The following is a 22271-nucleotide window of genomic DNA, read 5'->3' as shown; positions in this document are numbered from 1 at the left end:
TTTTCAGTAACAATGACAGCTTAAGCACATGTCAAATCTGATCTAAGTCAGTCACACTGGCTGTGCCTAGTCAATAAGGAGAGGGATAGGTGGGATTAATCTCTTTTAGCGGGCTCTTAGATAACGCATGAACTGATTCTCTAGAAAAGCCTCACCCTACCAGTGAACTGCAGAGAACCAGCTTAAAACGAAGCCGTGTTTGTAGATAACCACACTTTGCTGATTTGAGGACCCTAATTTTCTTTAATTTTATATGAGCCTTTTCTCCCCCTCCGACCGCGGAGCCTGGATGGAGTCAGTGCTGGGTGTTACAAACTACAGTAAATCCCAGCCTGTCAGTGGAGCGGCTCAGGCTTCCCTTGCAGCCAGAAAGAGGAGAGGCAGCTAATTGAGCGGGATCATTAGAAGGGAGTTAGGTTTTGTTTTTGTTGGATTTTTCGCAACAAGAGAACTCTAGCACACACACTCACGCAATTAGCGGGGTATTATGATGTGTTTTACCCTCTGGCTGTACAGGCATTGTTTGAGCTGATACAATCTCATTTAAAAGAGATATTCATAATCATTTTAGCTATAATTTTTAAAGGAAAAGCCACACACAGATAAGTTACGAGAAGGAGGAAAATACTACAGCTGTGCAGTGTCCAGTCTTCCTCGCTTTATCGCAATGAGCAGAGCCCTCTGGAAGCCGTGACCTTAGAGCATGAGGCCTGTCCCCAGGGAGGAAGAATAACCAGATGGTAATCAGCAGGTCAGACAGAGCATCACCGGTGCTGAGAAGGCACCCAAGTCAGGGAAGTACACGAGTGAGGAAAAAGGTGGATCCTGTACTCGGGCAGTGCCCAGAGACACGAATCTAGAGATAAACTACATAATTTCTTATTATCCCACCTGCAGGTCACTGTAACTCTCTGCTTACCCTGAGCAGCTCCTCAGGGCCCACAGGACAGACACGTGTAACACAAACACTGACAGTTACGAAATGCCACCACATATTTTCACCAGCCCTTCACAGATTTAAGAAGTTTCCACAGAATCTGTTTAGGATCCTGCTGCAAATCACTGTCTACAAAGAGCCCCCAGCAGCTGCAACAGGGAAGAGTAACCTGTTTCTAAGAGAGTTTGAAAGAAGACACTGAGTAAAAGTTGGTATCGACAGTGGAATATTTAGCGCACAAGCATGGAAAAATAAGAATTAAGTTTCATTGTTGAAAGACGTTATCAAAAAGAACAGCTGTTATATCTTTGACATATTTAAGAAATAGATGTGCTGTTAATGATTTTTAGGTCACTATTGCTCTGCAGCAGTCTCCAGCTGGCAACACTTCAAAGATGCTAAAATGAAATATTAACAGTGGGTAAAAAAAATTCTTTATTTTGAGAGTTATGATATGAAAGCAGACTGAAAAAGATAGCTGAGGAGATACTACTGAGCAAAACTTTGATTTCACTTAGATTTAACTGAGACAGACATCCAAAGCCCATCAGCATCAAAGCAATAAGGAACTACGCAGAGAGTGCAACAGGAGTCTGAGGTGAGAGCTCACAGACCTGCTGGAGGATGGACCAGCATCGCTACCACTGGAAGATACAGCACCTTCTCACTTGGGGAAAATGCCTCCTTTAAAACTGAAGTGACACATTCTAACTAAGAAGGGAAGCATGAGCTGTGTCTCAGAGCAGATCAAGTAAAATAAAAGCTAGCCAAAGCTCCAGAAAAATTAAAATCACACAAAGAAGAACACCAGACTTTAAGCATCTTGCTGTGGACACAATCTAGTGAGGTCTATCCTGTGGCAGTGCCCATTACTCTCCTGAGCCCATTGCAACTGGTGACTGCAGTTCAACCGCAGACCCCTCTCCAGGAGAAGCTGCAAATACCGAGTATTTGCCATTCAACTAGTTTCTGGTAACAACTCTTCACTAACTGTTAGAACTTGCTGACTTTATATAAATGATAGAGGGATAGAAGAGGTCATTTATCTGTTTTGGGGGTATTTTTGGCCATCTTACATGGTACCACAGGTCTGCACACTAGCTCCATGGGGCTGGCTGGGAGCTCCTGTAGCTCCACCAGCACCACCAGGAGCAGGCACTGACAATTTGCCACCCAGATGTCCCCTTAGTTTCAAATTTTGTCACCTAGGTAAAGTGCAAAGTGTCCCATCAGCTTGTGCTAAGATTAAAGAGTAGTTCTCCACCCAGAAGTGACAGCTCAGTGACAAATAGTTCTCCCCTGCTTTACCCATCTCTGGGCTCAGCTTCAGGAGTCCCGTGCTCATTCCCACAGCTCACTTGACATTAAATAGACAAGAAGTCATCTGCAGACTGCTACGGATTGGTAAAAGCTGGGTGAAGGTGTTCTCAGACCAAAGTAAAAACTTCTTACACTTTTAGGCACCTGGAAGCTACAAAAATATATCCTACCGGCTAAATATTTTCCTAAAATTTAGGCAAGTAAAGTCGGTTTTACATCCAGGAATTTGCATTTGAACAACAGTTTGCGTGTGTTTTAAAGACACTGAAGAGAAAGTAAGTTCCTTAAGAAGATTATCAAAAAAGACAATTGAATTAACATTCAATTGCATTCTTAGAATTTCATTAAGTTTTCTCAACTTACTCCACAGAATACTGCAAGGCAATAAAAAAATCCTCAGAGGCATTCCAAAAAACCTGTACTGTAAGTCACTCCAAACAGCCAAGTCTTTCTAATCCGTATTTCTGACAGGTGGGTCTGTTAGAGGTACAGGGCTCGTTCAGGGAAAGAAAAGACAACACAAGCTCAGAGATTTAATGTGTAACAGATGAGCCCGAAGAAAACACCTCGATTTAACTTCCACTAAAAGGCATTTTATGTGAAAGGGTTAAGCGACGTTTTCCTCCTCACACACTTCAAAGGTATGCTTTATTCACCCTGCTCAGCTGCCAAATGCAGACCTCTCCAGAGCTCCTTTTTCAACCAGAGATGTCCTAAAAAGCCTTTTAATGTTGCGTTCTAATCACACCCTCAAGCATGTGCGCCATTATCACTTATTCTTTAAAAATCAGAGCTAAAAGCAAAACTGATTACTGCAAGAAATCTGTCTCCTTGAACAAAAATTGATTCAGAGTATCTTACTTAAAAGACAGGATAGAAAATTAAAGGGATAGTGTTATGGTTAATATCCTTAAAAATGTTTAATTTGTCTTCCTTCATGGAAGCTTAAAACTGAAACTACTTTCCAAATCAAATTTATTTCCCCATTTATACAAAATTTTCTGGCTATGCTTGAGACCTTTTTATTTACTTCTCAACTGCCTGTATGAAGCACAGCTAGAAATAAGTTATTACACTATACAGGACATTTATTCAGATATATTTTTTAATTCCATAACAGCAATTATTATTTTTTTTTTCTTCAGTCAATGGCATAGCTCTGTAAGGTCTGGGATGTTCATAAATAAACAACATGCCCAATAAATATATAAATCTCTGTGTATTTCTGTACTGCTTTCTTCTTTATTTGTAAAGCCTATTCCACAATTACACAAACTACTACGTTCCTGGCCCAATTCACTGACCTCTATTCCCTGTCCCACTACCCATCCAAGGAAAACCCAAATGAGAAACTTTCCTCCCCATGTCCAACAAGCTGCCAGGCCTTGGCACAGTTCCTGGAATATTTTTGCACCTCCGAAGCAAAGTAGGTTAATAAAGTCTCTGGTCATACCCTCTAGACAGATCCCTCATTTCCCACAATAACCATCCCCAGCACCTGAAGTTTCACCGCCAGCTTTCCCTTGTACCCTCACCCCCCACCCCAAACGGGGGCAAACCAACCACAAATAGTGACTAAACTCCGTTTTGCCTCATTACTCCTATGAAGCTACACAATAATCACTGTGAACCAGCACCACACCTCATCTCAGTATCACAGAATCAATCTCAACGCTTCATTTCCAGGTTCAATCCATGGGATTTCAGCCATCCCTTTTTTCCCACCACGATCGTGTTTGGCTGTTTCCCAGCATATGAAAAAATACAAAGAGTTTTCAAACTCAAGTCTGCAACAAATATTTGAAACGCAGTACTTTACTCCAAAGTAATTACACTCCAGTGTTCTCTGCTTCCACCAGGAGAAATACCTGTACCTCTTGGTTAAGAATTAAGCCTCAGGACTTTGATACATTTGTTGTATGAGGCTCACAGTACCTTTTAATTTTATGAAATACTGCTAGTTATATGAATCTCCCCAAATTCTGCAGTGATGATAAATCTATGAACATTCATCAAGGTTTTTACCTGGGAGAGGCAAATCTTATTTACTGATCTTTCAAGTTTCAGCTTATATTCTGCCCATTCCTTATTATAATACACATATTTATTACACCAATACAGAATACAGTATTGCAACTCAGAATACTTCTCAGTTGCCACTCTCTCTTCTATTCCCTTTACCAGAAATCATTTTAAACAGCAGTATTTTTATTTATCTGTCTCACATTAGAATCACGGAACTTTAAAATATTACTTGAAATATACATTAAGCATATAAGGAACTGTAATTCCCAACAGCAACATTTAACAATGGCCACAGTAAACACTAACCAGTACACTAACCAGTGTAACCACAGTAAACACTAACCAGTACACTACCCAGTGTAACCATAGTAAACACTAATCAGAAATGGCTCAATTCCTCTTCTACCGAACAAACCACAACCAAGAGCTGAGAAACAAAGCGAAGAGGACATCTGACAAAAGTTCTTTCAGTGCTACCTCTTTCAGAGCCAATACAGCCTTTTCTCAGAGCGGCGACTCAAACTGAAGATAATCCTTTATATATTTTGACAATAGTGGTAAAGAGCCCCATGACATTAACTGCGGCTTCCTTGCCCTGTACAAGGCAACGGGACATCAATTTTTCTGATCCTTCCTCTGTACATTTCACTCATGTAAATTACTGTAAACTGCTACTATTTTTTTCCCCTGTGCACAGATCCCTGTGTGATCTCCACTGCACAGTCATTCCTTCTCTGAATTTCTGTAGGAACAGAAGCACAAGTCAAAGCACAAGTGTGAAATAAAGTCGTAACCTGTACAACCCAGACGTTGAGAAGGTGCTTTAGGGCTATGGGATATTTTTGGAACATGAAAGAAGTGCTTTTTATTTTAGGATATGTTAATGAAGATTTAAGAAAGATCCACAATCTTGCAAAGAAGAAAAAAAGAAACAAATCAGGCTTGTATTTATTAAGAGGGAGTTTAGAGAGACATCAGTCTCCCATTACCATGGACCAGTGAAGTGAATGATCCTCTGTCACATACCATCAAGTCTCACCGTGCTGCAAAAATTCCACCTATTTCCTTGACAGTCTCAATTACACTGGAGCTATAACCACTCCTTTTCATTAGACTCAAAAGGCAATTTCAGAAATATTAAGATATTAAAGTGACAGACTAAAATAAGACAGGTAAATAGTACCTTTGAATTAACAGCCTGCTGAGAGCGACACAAGGCGTTTTAAAATTCCTTCGTGCCTGCGACAGGCAGAATGTGTAACCAATGCAATTTCTCATCTTGTTGATGATTCTATAAGAGGTTGTTTGGCTTACTATTCAAACGACTGAAATACTGTAAAATTTGCAAAATTTTACTTTTCAGATAGAAGCAAGTCCTTGTCTAAATTATTAATTTTTTTTAAGTAACTGCTTGGTATCAAGCATTTGGCTGTCAGTATTGTTCCTGTCAAAGTTCAAGTCCTTTAACCATAACCTTCTACCTTTGTGACACTCCCAAGACTTAACATGACCCCCTTTCCAACTGTGATAAAGTGTATGACCATCACTCAAACACATAATTGGGGTTTTTTGCAAGACAGGACAGCACCATTATGCCAGTATTATATCTAACACGTATCTGAAGCAAAGCTCAGCTTTTCAGGTGATGTGTTAAAGCCAGTGAAATGAACTCTAGCTGTAAAACTGAGAACATTTTCCATTGCAAGTCTATCTGAATGTAATAACTGCACAGTCATACAGGAAGAAAATAAATGATTGGTGTAAAAACACTGATGACTGATTCTTGCTGCTGTCTAGTGTTGACTTTATTTTTGTTTCCTTTTTCCAGGATAATATTTTCAGACTGAAGTAGAATTGAGTAATAAATTCATTATAATGATCAATAACTGAAACTTCATAATCAGTGATGTCATCAATCATACCAAACCCTCAGAGATGAGAATACAAATGTTCCTCAGGTGCAAAATGAAAGCGATGCTACTGATGTGCAGTGTGTCTTCTATTGCTACATAGAACATCCCACACCTCTTTTACTGGCACTCACAAATAAAGGAGAGATCACTCAGAATGGTCTTCCTCCTTTAATCTTCTCCTTCCTTAATATTTATTGCATTAATTTTATGTCCTCATGTCCTACACTTGATCAGGGCCTGAAGGTGTGAAATGCTTTACTGGCCAGCAATTAAAGTCACTGCCTTAAGTCACAAAAGGTGTCACAAGGCAGAGCAGCAAAGTTCAAAGGTTTATTGAAAGGCGCCTCTCCCAGTGCTGGTGCTGGGGGGATGCAACCCCTGCGCACTGCTGGAAAGTTTTATTTCTTCATATCAGTAAATGTGCACAAGACTTGTCAGCAGAACAAAAAACCCAACCAACGCTGTTAATGTCACGGTGCCCAAGGAAACAGGTACTAGCAGCGGGTTCTGGAGGACACTGCAGTGACACTTCGCCCTTTTAAAAATATGCAACCTTAGACAACTGTCTAAAATATTACAGGATCTCCAAGGAAAGTGTGTCTCCTCCCCCTCCACCCCCCAAACTAACCAGAATTGTTATAAACCAAACCAATTTACATCCTACACAGCAGCTGGTTTGGTTTCACAACTTTATCCAAAGAAACTCTGAAGTCGGACGCGCAGGGCTCTTCTCTAACCTACTCGTTTCAAAGCTATATTTAGTTCTAAATTATCTCCATGAACTGATGCGAAAATCCTAACATATGTTTCTCCACTCTGAGTCAGCCAAAAGCCTTGTGATAACATAAATCACTACCATGGGTGTAATTCCAGTCTTGGGACATTCTAAAGTAAAACAGGGACTCTTGGAATAAAATGCAGAATTTCGGAGGGGAATGAAATGAATGGCTCTGCAACACTTTAAACCCAAAATTTAAACAATAGTTCAGTATGAAATAAAAATGATTACAAAAGGAGTCCCTTTAGTGAGTCATATGATGGGTGACAAAATCTTCTTGGGAACAACTGTGGGAGTGATGATATATACATTTAATATTCAAATTACCAAACACCTGCCAGTTCTTAATGTTTTAGATGAGGCTTTGGATGAGTAAACAGTAGCATAAAAATGACAAGGTGACATGCCCAAGACACAGATCAGAGAAAAAGCCACAAGTAGGTCAAGGCTGGTCCCGATTCTGTCAACATTCACCTACTTTTCTTCAACTGCTTCAGAAAACAATAAACAATCCAAACCTAAAGAACAGAAACACTTTTCTCCTTCAGCAGGGGCAAAAGGAAAACTGCGAGTCAGCTCACGGGCTGGGGTAAGTGTGCCAGTGCCTTGCCCTCAAAAGCACAGTGGAGGCCCTTAATCCCGACTTTCAAATACAATCAATGAGCAAATATGCTCAGAAAAGCACTTTGATACCTTGAGCTATCTATAATAACTTAAAAAACAAATAAAAGGTACTTTTCACTTCAGAATTAAAAACTGCTTTTAGTTAAGCTCTTAGGTAGAACTCTTACTCGCTTGAATTACATCAGGTGACCTACGGTAAAATAGATTTATTTTGCCTCCCCGTACTGCTTTATGACAGTCTCTGTCAGAACACTCCTGCCTCAAGCCCGGGGACACGCAGGATCCCTGCTGGCTGCTCCTGAGCCTCCACACAGGAGTGCTCCACAGAACCCCACCGAGATGCCCCTCTCCAGAAGCAGTTGGGATCTACATGGAGAAGACAAACGTCCTGCTCTGCCAGATCATGAACAGCCCCTTTTAATGGCTTTAGGATTTAAACCTGAAAGGAATTTGAGCAGGTCTTAATTTCGCATTCTTTTGTTCCAGTTCCTGATCCGAATGCTCACTTGTGCTAACACTCAGCAGAAGAACTACCCATTCAGGCCACCCTCACACAAATGCTGGTTCAGGGACAGCGGTTGGGCTGCGAGACTGCAGCCTGAACCAGTCCCAGCTCCCAAATTAAAACAGGGTCCTTCAAATCAGACAGCCTCACCAGCAGGGATGAGGCATATAAAAAAATCCCAAAACGTCACAGACTGTAACAGTGGGTTCATTCGGTCAATTCAAAATGGTGAAAGGACAAAGGATGAGGAAAAGCAGAGTTCTCCCTATTTAAACTAAAAGCAATTATTATGTGGGAGCTTCTCTCCCCAACAATTTGAATTTAGATATGAAAATAAGGTAGATGCTAGTTATTCCTCATTCTGTTTATTTCACTATAAGAGCTGGGTATTTTTCTCGCTACAACTCTCAGTTGTTTTGGGGTTTTTGTTTGTTGGTTTTTTTTCATTTACATATGCTGAACTACAAGAAAACATCAACCATTAAACTCCCCTGTCCTTTAACTGCACATCCCGTTAACAAGCTCAGCTTCCAGAGCCATGGCTTAGGGGACACGTGCCCTTCATGAAACTATTGGCAGATCTTCATTTTCCAAGACGTCACTTCCAGCCCATGTCTATTCTTGTTTGTCCTGGGTACGGCCTTGCCATTGAAATAGGAATCATCACCTCAAAAATGCTAATTGAATGGGAGACTCCTCACTTATGTTAAAAATAAATAAATAAATAAATCAGCATCTCAATTCTTCTTGTATTGTTTTGACTGTCTTTATTTTTTTTTTCTAATGCACATGAAGCATTAGGAGCTAGCCTGCAGATGCACCTTTCCAAACTGCTAGCCCACAGCTCAGGCTGTAACTGCTGGAGTTAAGACACTCTTGGACACCAAGGACCCTACACAGTCCATGTTTGTCACCTTGTGCAGTATTACATTATGCATATTAATTTTATGAATATCATGTCTTTCCATGACCTATTCGATCCATGTCCCTTCAGTCAGTCAGAACAATAACAACAGGAATAATTTTGTTTCATCAACACACCCACAAGCTACAAAGCAGCATCAAGGAGGTCTGGTCTAGGGGATTTCAACAGCCCTCGGGGAGAACAGGGGAGAGTCAGAAAGCACTAAGAGATTCAGAGAATTCTCTTCTTCATTTTACCTAAAGACGCGAGCCCAGGAAATGACAAAATTATGAAAGATGGATTGCAAGCAGTCTAGGAATAACTGACACATTCTCTTCCCTCTCAGTAAAGCCTTCCTGAAAGATACTCTCCCTCCAAATAACAGATCTGAAGGAAATGAGCCAACAGGAATTTACAGAAACATCCAAAGAAAAGTTATATTGCTATATGAGAAGGGCCTTTTTAACAATGCTTTTGTTCTGCTGACTATGTAACCTCTGGGGAGGAAAAAGCTCTTATTTAGGGCTTTCAAATAGTTTCATATTGGTTGTCAAGGCCTTTAGAAACAAGGCAGGAGGAAGCCAAAAAGCTACTCAGTGAGAAGACAGAAAGACGTACACTTCTATCCATGAGCTTGCACTCCAGAGAGACGTGTTGTACTGAAATGAAAAGGGCTCAGCACGGACTGTGATACCACTTTTCCTGTATTTCCTGTAATAAACATTAACCTATTAATTAGGAATCAAAACAGTTAAAAGAAAAATAAATGGTTTCCAGTGAAACAAAGTCGGGTGACCCAGAGCCCACGCTCCTCTCTGCTCTCTGCTGCACAGCCAGGCTGGCTCAGGCTCAGCGCGGAGCTGGACGGTGCTCACACAGCCCCTGGCAATGACTTCACACGAAGATGGCTCATTTCTGAAAATTGCTACTACCCTTACAGAGTAAGTTTTGCTATTGGGTAGACAAATATTCTTCAACTGTTACAAGAATTTATATTAAATAGCATAATGAAATGCATTATCTGAAATTAGTACCCCTATGCACACTTTGAAGAGAGAAGGGAAAGTCAGGAGCTTTTCAGGAAAAAAACCTAATAATGCGGATGAAAGGCAGAATAACTACTCTACCATCACTTCAATACCATCCTCGGCTTTATCACTCCCATTAAGCAAAGTCTCTATTCTGACACTACATTTAGGTTACAAAATGAAGAAAACTATAAGAGCACCGCCTGGTGGTGCCAGAATAATGAAGAAAAATATGGCCATGAAACCAGGAATAGGTTTGGGATTAGAATTTGGAAGAGCACCATTCCAAAATGACAAGGAAACTGAAACACCAGTTTCACTGGTGAGTAACTTTTTTTTGCACCTATTAAAAAGTATTTGCATATGGAAGAGAATGGGGGAAAGAAAATCCCCTAGAGCCCAAGGATTCCTACATTTCCCAGTATATATTTCACTTTTCCACAAAATTTCCTGAAAGAGTTCTTGAACAGAAAGCTCTGAATTAGTTTTTTAGAGTAAGTTTTGCTATTGGGTAGACAAATATTCTTCAACTGTTACAAGAATTTATATTAAATAGCATAATGAAATGCATTATCTGAAATTAGTACCCCTATGCGCACTTTGAAGAGAGAAGGGAAAGTCAGGAGCTTTTCAGGAAAAAAACTAATAATGCGGATGAAAGGCAGAATAACTACTGGACCATCACTTCAATGCCATCCTCAGCTTTATCACTCCCATTAAGCAAAGTCTCTATTCTGACACTACATTTAGGTTACAAAATGAAGAAAACTATAAGAGCACCGCCTGGTGGTGCCAGAATAATGAAGAAAAATATGGCCATGAAACCAGGAATAGGTTTGGGATTAGAATTTGGAAGAGCACCATTCCAAAATGACAAGGAAACTGAAACACCAGTTTCACTGGTGAGTAACTTTTTTTTGCACCTATTAAAAAGTATTTGCATATGGAAGAGAATGGGGGAAAGAAAATCCCCTAGAGCCCAAGGATTCCTACATTTCCCAGTATATATTTCACTTTTCCACAAAATTTCCTGAAAGAGTTCTTGAACAGAAAGCTCTGAATTAGTTTTTTTCATGTTACACATAAATACCATCATTGCCTATTCTAAGAAAATTAAAGAAATAACATAATTTATCAAAGTACATAATCTACAAAACGATTCTGCTGTAACCACTCTGGTGTTATACCCAACATCACAAACAGCATAAAAATTCCACTCACACCCATACGCTTCCAAGCCGTTACAGAAACATACCCCATCAGGAAATTAAAGAGCGATACTACCAGGACACACTGATGCTGCTACAGGCCTCATGATTAAAGCTCAAATTCTTACTAAGCACTTTCAAATGCTGCACGTGGCCGGGTTCCAAAGCCAGCCGTAGCCATGGAAGTTATTTAATATCAAGGCTGATACGCGTCTACCTTCACCTCTCCATCATTCTCACCTCACAAAAGAAGATACAGCTTTAAATATGAAAATGCAGTCCAGATTGTTCCGTTTTGGTGCCCTGGAGAGCAGAGGGTTTCGGCAGAGCCCTGTTCACCCAAGGCTGCTTGTCCCGTCCCCAGTCTGCCCCAACTCAACCAGCACTTCTTCACCCAATTGCTCACACTCCCAGTAGGCAATCTGTTGCAAAATTACAGAACTCTGAAACCTAGAAAAAGGTGCTGACAATTTAATTGTACCCGACAATATAGAATCAAATATTAACAGTACCAGTACCTTAACAATTTTAGTCCGTGACACTGTGGCCAAGTTAGGGCACTGCTGACCACAGGCGGGTTGGGGATTTCCCTAGAAGACACTCAGTTGTACATGCCCGAAGCACAAGTACTTGCACACATTTGACACCCAGTCTCCAGCCCTTCACAGGGCACACACACCACCCCATGGAACGCCAAACCCTAGAGCAGACGACTTTGCTCTTTTCCAGGTCACTCCTACAACGCACTATGGATGGAGCTCTAGTGATTTCCACCCAGTATTTATTTTCTACGATTTAGCTCTCGTACCTAAACACCACTGTGTTCATCTAAAACATGCTGTTGACAAGCTGCACTTCACACAAGGTACCACAGGCAGTACTGGAAAATAAGAAAAAGGGGTGGGAGTGATGAAAATGACAGTCAGAACGCTGAAGAAAAAAAAAGTAAAGAAATTACGTTACCTGTGTTATTATTTTTAAAAGCATGGCTTACTTCTACAACAACAGCATTAATTTTTATAAGCTCTCTGTATTTAGATAGCAGATAATGGTTATGGTTTCAGCTACCACCCCCTTCACCACCCATCCCATCCACTGCTACTCGCATTCACTTCTGCCTTGTTACTGCTTATTATGCTCAAATACCATTATCAATAAATAAATGCATTAACCACATAAGCCTGTATCCTTTACATACACATTTGTACTGTCTATCATAAGCCACTTTCACTTAAGCATCTACTACCTCACTCAGGGGTCTACATTTACAAAACTGGATGTAATAGTTTGACTCACAGTAAAGCAAAACTTACAGCATCCACTATGTGATGTATCTTCAAACTATAACACTGGGCTTTGTCCACCCCAGCTACACTTCACCGTCTGTAGAACAGCTGAACACATCCACATTAGACAAATTAGAGATCTCAAGCTTCTTCCTGTGTTTGAAAACCAATCTGCACTGCTCCAGCCCAGACCAGGTAACTGTCGTCTTCCAGAAATGCCACCAGTGACAGACGCAGGACACGGTTCTGGCCCCGGCCAAGGGGATCCTCCATCCTGCATTTCCAGCTAACCCATCCTCATCCCAAACCTCTCCTAGAAGCCCCCACTCAGCTCCACAGGTGTCTGTCCCACCCACCCCCAGCACACACATTGCCATACACCAGTATTTCCACCACTGGAACACGGGAGAGCGATACAACCCCAACCTCAACATTTGCACCAGTGCCAATGAGTCTGTTTACTGGTGTCCTCAACACTAAAGCTGCATTACCTAAAAATATTACTTATTACTTTAGGAATTTTCCAACTTCACAGGTAATTTAGGACAGACTCAAACTGGCACAAAGACAAGGTACAGCGACTATTCTGTTTACAGAAAGGGATTACTCCGTGGTACACACCTGGTGCCAAGCACTAGAGAACAGGCATTGATCCCAGCCACTAACCCATCTATTACAGAAATTTCAACTGAACATCAGCTGTTAAGTAAGTACCAGCCATACTACACGCTTGAATTTCAGAAACAAAATCCAAACGTTTTCAGATAGATTACCCTCGTAATAATATTTATAACTTAATCCTTAATCAAGTGCTTACTTTTAGATTCTAAAGGTTACAGAGGAAATTGCAGTAACTGAGTCAAGCTTCTTTTTACTGAATTCTTTTGACCAGAAATAAATGGGTTTTCAGTAAACCCTAGAACCTGTTCTGAGTGCAGATCCTGCTTTTTACATTACTTCTCATATTCCAGAAGGATTTTAAAATCTAAATTGACCCTGTATCATCTTATTGTCTGTTCCAAGGACCTTCATTTTCGAACAAATTCAACAAAGTAGCCAGTTTGACTCTCGGGAAAGCTCCAGAGTTAGGAAATAAGCACAGAAATGAGACTAACAGGAATCTAAACACAGCAAAGATAAAATCAACAAAGGCAGAAAAAAATAAATTTATTCTTTGTCTCAGTTGAAATTCTGTTTGGAGCAGTTAGAACAGTCCCATAACATGTTCCTGCTATCATCAAGTAATTACCACTCATTAAGTGTTAGGACCCAGCTCCACCCTCCATCCCCGCACCATGCCAGTAGCATTCCCCATGTGCCATTTCAATCTTTCAAAAATTGAGAGGGGAAAATGTTTCACATTCTGTGTAAAAAGAAGACTCGACTGCTCCACTGCAACTTCTCTTATAAAGAAGCCAAAGGCTGTGCTCAGGTACCCAGAGCTGCACCTCCTCTGTACACAAAATCCAGCAGTAAAGCCACTCTTCAGTATTTGCCTACAAACAACTCAGACAGGACTCCAAAAGCTAACCCTCAAATATAGAACAGATGGGTCTACTGAGATACGGGAGCCCACAGAAACAGTTTAACCTAAAATACAATATTATTCCCCCAACATAAAGTTCATTCATCTACGCTCACTTTTGCAGAGTAAGCCAGCTTCTCAACTTGCTTATTTTATAACACTTGAATTACAGTTCTTTGTGGATTTTTTGTTAATATGCCATTTCAAAGAACATTACTAATTATATTAACAAATTACTGTTCATTTAAATAAACACAAATTCAGTTTTAGCAAGCTCTATACAACTTTGAGCCAACTTTTCTCATATGAAAAGCTGAACATTACATATTCCAGACTAGAAGGCAGAACTTTCCAGAGGATTAAAGATACATGAGACCCAGATAAAACCATTACCAGTCATCAAAAAACACTTCCAACATATCCCAAAGGCTTCCTTCTACTTTACCTGCCCAAAGCTATTTTCACTCCCAATCCCATTGTTCCCCCAAGAAACTCAGTGACATCAAGCAGCCTCACACCACACACACACTGGTTATTTGCCTTTATTTACTGCTCTATTTGATCACATACAATTGGTACCAACACTTACACCTTCCTGTCTATAAACACTAAAGGTATTTGTGTTTTGGGGTTAGTGAAATCGACAATGTAAACACTCTACTAAAAAAAGGTGAAAGAGTGTGGGGGGAGAGGGAAGAACATCAGAAACATGTCTTTTGAAAAATCAATATTAGATTGTAGATCCTGTCCCAAGCTGTTCTGCTCTAACATTTGCAGGATTCAGAGGAAAGAGAAAATACGGAATGCCACCATGATCTAACTGGGCCTACAGCTCTATGTGGATACAAACATCACCACGATTTGCAGGTGCTGCAAAACAACCTGCATTTCGAGTGAGCTGTGAAACACTAACCTGGGCATAATTTACAGTGAACTAATTTATCCAAAATGGTCCTCGCTGACTTTGGGGGGAAAAAAAAAAGTTACCCACATTCCTTCCTTCTTGCATCATCTTACAAGACAATAATGAACAATTGAGTATATTACTTAGAAAGAATTTCGCCTAATTCCCAACATCGAGTTGGAATGCAGGGAGTTATTACATCCATTTCATTTAATTCAGCACATTTGGGGAACAGTCATTTAAATGTTAACAGAATTTTTCTTTTCATGAAATTTGAAAAAAGCCACCCCAACTTAAACATATAAGCTTTGTGAAATTTCCCATATTAAAAAAAAAAAAAACCCACAACTGAATAAGGTCATTGTTCTACTATATTTCTTCACAAATAGAGTCAGAATCCAATTTAGACAAAGCAAGCCTTCAAAAAATACTACATAGTGATTAAAGGTAATCACCTGCAGATCCTCAAATTGTGATGGTAAGTGTGAAACACAATACAGGCTCTGCTCTGTAATGTGCCCATTGCCAGTATTGTCTCTTTTGCCTTAGGCATCCTCCTGGTTTCCTCCAAGAAATAACTGGATAAAAACGACCCCCTCTTCGGAAATCACTGTGAATCTGCATCAGCAGCCCCAGCGAGAGGAACCACTGGAGGATAACAGGAGAGGAACCACTGGAGGATAACACACAAGGTGGAAAAGCAACAAAGGCAGTGTTGAGGGACCCACAGCCCTTCAGGACAACTACTAGGAGTGAAGAGGCTGCCCAGCCGGACAGAAAAAGGTGACATCAGTTAAAAAACGCCATCGTTAAAAAGTCAGGCAATTATCATGACATCTACTGCACAGCTTCTAACGGAAAGTGTTTGCATACTGGAACTAGAAAGAACTAAACAGCCGTAATCTTTTCTAACTGGAAATTTCTGTTCACACTTTTCACACGTAGACAAAGCAGAAGCACCTTTGAATGGAAAAGGTTCATCCTGACCTCGCTGCGTGAGGACCGGCAGCAGCGCTAAACACAGCACCAGGACAGACACCCAAGGCCTCCAAGCATCCTGAAGGGATTTTTTAAAAACTATTTCTGACATTTTAACTTATTAATTTTAAGTGCTTTTGTTGCCCATTACTAAAAGCAAATTTCATTACACCAAAACCCAAGATATCACCAACATTTTTTCCACTCCTAAGAAAACCCCTGAGTTATATTCTCAATGAGCACCATTTTTGCATCTTAGCCAGCTGTAACATCAGTATTTTAAAAGGCTCTTTGGATTTGACTTGGATTTGCTTAGTTTGAATGTTTTGCAGGGATCTTCTCCCCGGATAACAGTATTGGCGTGGATTACTCCTTCCAGAGCCTCTTGATCCAATTCTGGTGGATATTCTGTTCCACCCACTGGAGGTATCACTCCCTGCTTACGGTTCTCCATTTACGCTCGTTCACCACGAGAGCTCCAGGATAAACTTCAGAGTCCTTTTGTATTTTTTTGATCATTCATGAAAAAGTCATTTTAGACTAACACAAAATGTCAGATGAAATCATTTAAACCAAAGCAAACAATTCTCTATCTAACTGGCAATTAATGTAGGACATTTTCCTAATGTTCAGGTACTGTCTTCCACTAACAGGTGAATTTTGACTGGAAAAAGATCATGACACAAAAAGCTTTAGCTTAGCAAAAAATTCCTGACATCAAAACCTAAAAGCTTTCACAAGACAAATTTTCATAATTCACCTTTTTCTAAAGCTTTCATGCTTACCAGACTGGACTTTTGCATTATTATTTGCATTAACTATGCAAAACATCATGGTGGTTCACAGCAATATCAGGTATCAGAAGGGGAACTTATCCTGCAGTTATTCATACTTTGTTGAAGCTGTAACACCTTTTTTTTTTTCCCCAATATACATTCTAGAAATTTTGTCCAAACTGAATTATCTCTATTGCATACTTGCTCAGCATGACCCCTTCCGTTAAAGTAACAGCTAGGAGATTATCGGTTTATCCTGGAAACGTCCTTCCTACTGCTGTGCTTAGCATCAGTATAGTGATAAAACCCTCTTAAAATAGTTCTAGGGTGGAGGTAACAATCAATTGGACGCAATATTCCTGCGATTTTTGTCTGGCAATGACTTTAGTGACTTCAGGCCTTTGAAGGCCAGGAATGAGCAGTAGATTTAGGTTAAATGATATCTGTCTTTAAAAGTCATGGCAGCCTGTACATAATGTCCTATCTCAACATCAACAGCTGAGCTGTTTGGAACATTATACTGCTCTTTGACATTCTGAGTAAAAAGAATTAGAAGCAAATACATTAAGAACCACACTGCAATTTAAAATTGTGGAAATCAGGACATTTTTTAAAAATAAAAATTATATGCTTTTTTTAAATTGTCATTTGTAACAGATTTCCCACAGAGATGCCTCTTAACATCATTTTGATAATATTAAAAGAGATTTCTTAGTTTCACAATCTGTGATGAATGACTAACTTTTCAAAATCAGAGACACGTACAAGACAGACACAATCCCCACACACTCACAGAGTCAGAGCTTCTTATCCCCCGGGAGTGGATGTGGCCCAACCACCAGGACATTCTCATAAAACTCACGCAGTGGTGCTAACAGCTCCAACAAAAGGAATTATTCCCTGTCTCCCCCCCACCAAGAAGTTGCAGTTCCTCTTCGCCGGCCGGGGAACCCTGCGTGAAAACAGCCTGAGCGCCCCTTGCAGAGGTATGAAGGCTTTACCCCTCGCTCCAAAACCCATCAGCCTCGGCAGGTTCAAAGGATATTTTTTTATCATTATTATTAATTTTTAGAATCCCAGCAGATGGCAGCAGCACGTCTCCCCGGCAAACCAGGGAGCACTTCTGCAAAGGACAGCTCCTTCTCGGAACAGACACCAGACTTCGGAAAATCAGACAATTGGAAACACGGGGCACAAGCACGGCTTGCCGCTGGAACTCAATTTTTTTTCAACGCTTTTAAGAAGGTGTTAGCAGGGAATACTGAAGAGCAAATTGCTCTGTTTTCGTCAAATTAGGTAGGCAACTTGGTGCATGGCAATTTGCCAAACCCGGGGGCAGCGAGTCAAATCCGTGGAGCCTGGGGAAGGTCCCTGCACATCTTTTCCTGCTTCAGCAACCTCCCGCCCCGCCGTTGTCACAGCTGAGGAACACCGAGCCTTCCTATTGCATTAATATGCACATCTTTACGTTAAAGCACCATGAAAAGGGATAAATACAGCAAATGAATGCCGACTGTTCAAGGGATTCTTTTCTACTTTGCCCGTCTGGGTTAAGTTCACTTTAATATCGACGTGTAGTCAAAGGAGACGCCGTGCCAAGGAGAGCTGATGTGAAACGTGCTGGTGTCGGGATGAGCAAGGGCACAGTTTGTGTGCACAGACACACGCCTGTGGAGTTCACCACGAAAATGCTGAAGCACAATGCTTTTGGCTCTTCGTGAGTGAAGAACTCCAGCAGCACATTAGCCACCCCAAAACATCATAAAGCACCAGACAAATGAGCTAATGACAAATGCTAATTCAACTGCCAAGGCAAAATCTCTCTCGGCAAGCTAACGGGAAACTCAATACCACACTCTGCTGATTACTTATTTGAGGAGCTAAACTTAACTGCCGGGTAAGTTGTGTCTTTCTAGACAATGCAATGACACATCTGAGTAGCGAGATGAAAGACTCCTCCTTCAAACACTCAAACCGTCTGCAGAATAACATCCATTTCCCTCAGAAGTTCAGATGAGAACTTTGGGTTATCTATTAGTGCCAAGACATGCTCCCGAAGAGGAACAGATAAGCAAGAGAATCCTTACTCAAAATTAGCTTATGCCTCACATTACTAAAAATTCTGTTGCACTTGTACCAAGGTACACACTTGTCATGCCTAAGTCAACTTAAACTATAAATATCCAAATCAATGTTTATGTTCAGTTGCATTATCTCACATGGCTAAAATTAAATTACACAGGCATTCTTTCACACTCAGAATGAAACCTAAAATTCGTTTTAATTATTGCTTACAGACTCGTAAATTCAGCCTGCATTCACCCAGAGGAGTTAACACGAAATGCCAAACGCCTGCCAGTGACCACTGAATTCAAACGCACGGGAGCAAAGAGGAACTAATGTCAACCAACTGCCCTCTCAGCCCTGCTGCTTCACCAGAGGAGAGCTGACACCCACACTTCTGCTTTTATTTTATTTAACACGCCCACACGAAATGCCAAACGCCTGCCAGTGACCACTGAATTCAAACGCACGGGAGCAAAGAGGAACTAATGTCAACCAACTGCCCTCTCAGCCCTGCTGCTTCACCAGAGGAGAGCTGACACCCACACTTCTGCTTTTATTTTATTTAACACGCCCCCTCTTTTTCCCCTTTTTTTTTTTTTTTTTAAAGATGATGTTATCTGGAAGTAAGAGCTGTGGCTACAACTCCGCAAGCCCAGTCCCACCGGTGGCCGTCCCCCTCGCGTGGCACCCTTGTGCCTGACGGCAGCCAAGGGCAGACCCTTCCACTTGCCACACTTTTGTTTTTCCCCTCAGCCATTTTTTACGTTATTATATTTAAATATGCAAGCCTGACCTTTTATTCTACTGAATATTATAATAGCAGATCTCTCGCTGAACCTTATTTTTTTGGCAAATAGAACAGAGGAAATAAAGACCCGGGAAATACGCACAGGTAAACAAAATGCTTATAGAAATGGTAACAAGGTCTGATCTTACATAACAATCTAAATTTAAGCGAGCCTGTAACAATTAAGTTAAAAACTCCACACTTTATGAAAAAAACAACAACACATGAACAGATGGAAATAATCTTTGGATAATTTTTTACAGCAGATTTCTTGTCAGTTTTCATTCTCTTGTATCAACTTTTTAGCACTGTATCACAGCAAGAGCCCTGCAGTGTAACTGCACAACACACCCTCCGACTGAGCACTCCCCGTCCAAATTACCTCCCTGGGCCTTCCCAGCAAAGGGACACAAGATCAACTTATCATTAACCTACACCGCAGTTTGTGCAGCTGCTTCAGCCTTCTTAGAAAATGTGATTTTATTGCAAACACCGGGCTGGTTCCGAGTGACCAACTTTACAGGCTGGGACGAAGGAATAACGTGTCTTGCTCTTCCGAGGCAGAACTTTGCCCCGTGTGCTGGGACAGGCCCCAGCACCAACCGCCCGGTGCTTCCCTCAGAAAAACCAGAATAGGGGCAGTGCCTACAGCAAAACCCCTCCCGCAGCACGGCGAGCCCTGCGGGCTGGACGCCGGGGGAAGCTCTGCGGGGACACGACACAAGTTGCACACTTCAAACTTTGTGTTTGTGGTAGAGGAAGTGTGCTGCAGCACGCCTGCTCGCAGGAACACCGCCAGGGCATCTCTCCTGCTCCTCATGAACAGCTCAGAATGTGGCAAACAGACAACCACTTATTAAAGAGGAGAAAAAAAAATAAAAGTATCTAAAATCATGCCAGTTTTGCTTCAGCGATCCCGAAGGGCAATAATTACACACGTTGTATTTAAGGCGGTCACAAAATGTATTGGAAGAGATTATGCTCCACCAACAGAATCCTCTGAAATAGCGTCTGGGGGAACACAGGGACTGCAGGCAGTGCTCCAGTAAGACAGAAAATCCCATTTCCATTTATGAGAGGAGAGCAAAGTTCAGCTATTCAGTTTCAGGGAGCACACAGCATTCTACCGCGGGTCAGACAGTCCCCCTGACAATGATCCTGACAGGTGACTGAAGGAGGAAGGCGTTCTCATACGCTTTTAATTTCTACTCTTAAGTCAGGTCAAAATGTACATTCTAACGCTCATTTATTAATCTGAAATTTTAGGGAGCGCAGCTTAGCTACACGGATTCTAATATAAGGTATGGAAACGTGCTGCATCTGTCTCAGCAGAGATGGACGGTGCGGCCTGTCAGTCAGAGGATGCTCTTCACCACCCTACGCCTCGTCCTGCCAACAAAAACAAGTGAAGCCAACTTTCGAAGAACAGTAAAAAAATTTGTAGTAAGCAGCTTTCTTGTATTCTGATTCAAATGACAAAACCGAGAATGAATTATGATCTGGTTTAAAAAAAAAAAAAAAAGAAAGAAATGAAAAGGAGAAATTGGTTCAGTTTTTTTGTGGTTACTCACCAGACGACACCAAAGGCTCCATATCCAATAGGTCTGTCCGGCTCAATGTCCAGTTGCTGTTGTGGATGTTGTGAGTGCTGATGATGGTGCGCTTTAACCGCAGCAGCTGCTGCAGCTTGTACCTGAGCTGGGGCGGCTGCAGCTGGTCCAGGGGCCTGGCCCGGTGCCGGTGATGGGAAATATGGCTGCTGCTGCCCCGGGTTCAACATCGCCGCCGCCGCGGCCGCAGCTGCCGCCGCCGCAGCCGCCGAAGAGGCATGCTGCTGTACCGGGTGTACCGCAGCGGCAGAGCCCGGATGCAAGTGATGCTGAGGGTGGTGGTGGTGATGGAGGTGAGGAGGAGGGAGGTGAGGAAGGTGGTGGTGATGGTGGTGGTGGTGACCTGCTGCTGCTGCAGACGTACCGCCATTGTAAGCCGCCATCATTTTTGCGTTGGCTGTCGTGCCACAAAGAGACATTCAAAAAAATGCCCTTTGATCGGATAACAACTGGGTCAAGCTGTCATTTGGCCATAAAAATGAGATCTGCTACACTTTAAAAGAAGTTGGGTTTCATCATACACGGCCCACCTTTAAAAACATGGAGCTCAACTGGCCTGATCTCTTCACGAAGCCAAACAATTTGGAGAATCTCTTCATGTGTGCGTGAGCAGAGTGCACGAACCCTCTTCCCCAAGAGTCCAGCTGTGGTTGGCTACTGAACCTCCATCCTCGGGCAACTGCCTTGGGTTTGGTTTGGTTTTTTCTTCACTTTTTTTTTTTCTTTTTTCTTTTTATAAAAAAGGAATACAGCGCTCAATCCCCCTTCCCTCCAGAAGGAGGGTTTGGAGTCTCTCCCCCGGAATACCCTGAGAGGACTGACAAGGCTACCCCTTCCATTCCCACATCCTCTCCATTTACCCCCTCGAAGCTCCCTGAGCGCCCAGGCACCTCCTACATAGCTCCCTGCTGCCAGGCACCTGCTCCCTAAATACGGAAGAAAAAAAAAAAAAAAAGAAAAAAAAACAAAAAAAAAAAAAAAAAAAAAAAACAAACAAAAAAACTTGGGAGTTTGCAACTTTTCCTTGAAGGCCTGAAACACACACAAGCACCCAGAAAAAGTGAGGAGGGGCGGGAGGAGCGGCAGGGGGGAGGGC

General features: G+C 41.6%; 1 protein-coding gene across 3 annotated transcripts in view; it reads right to left on the bottom strand.

Moving 5' to 3' along the window:
• The window catches only part of NLK (nemo-like kinase), a 46912-nt gene extending 24764 nt beyond the window's left edge, over positions 1-22148 (bottom strand). For 2 of the 3 annotated variants that reach the window (XM_014964859.1, XM_014964690.1), the window contains exon 1: positions 21137-22148. In XM_014964859.1, the coding sequence (XP_014820345.1) occupies positions 21137-21594 (458 nt within the window). In that variant the 5' untranslated portion in view covers positions 21595-22148. The remainder of the gene's footprint in view (positions 1-21136) is intronic. The other variant, XM_014964776.1, reaches the window with a different exon arrangement.
• Between the last annotated feature and the right edge of the window lie 123 nt (positions 22149-22271).

This window comes from Calidris pugnax, unplaced genomic scaffold, assembly GCF_001431845.1.
Source record: "Calidris pugnax isolate Ruff unplaced genomic scaffold, ASM143184v1 scaffold45, whole genome shotgun sequence".
Classification (NCBI taxonomy): Eukaryota; Metazoa; Chordata; class Aves; order Charadriiformes; family Scolopacidae; genus Calidris; species Calidris pugnax.
This window is presented reverse-complemented; position numbering and strand designations above follow the sequence as displayed.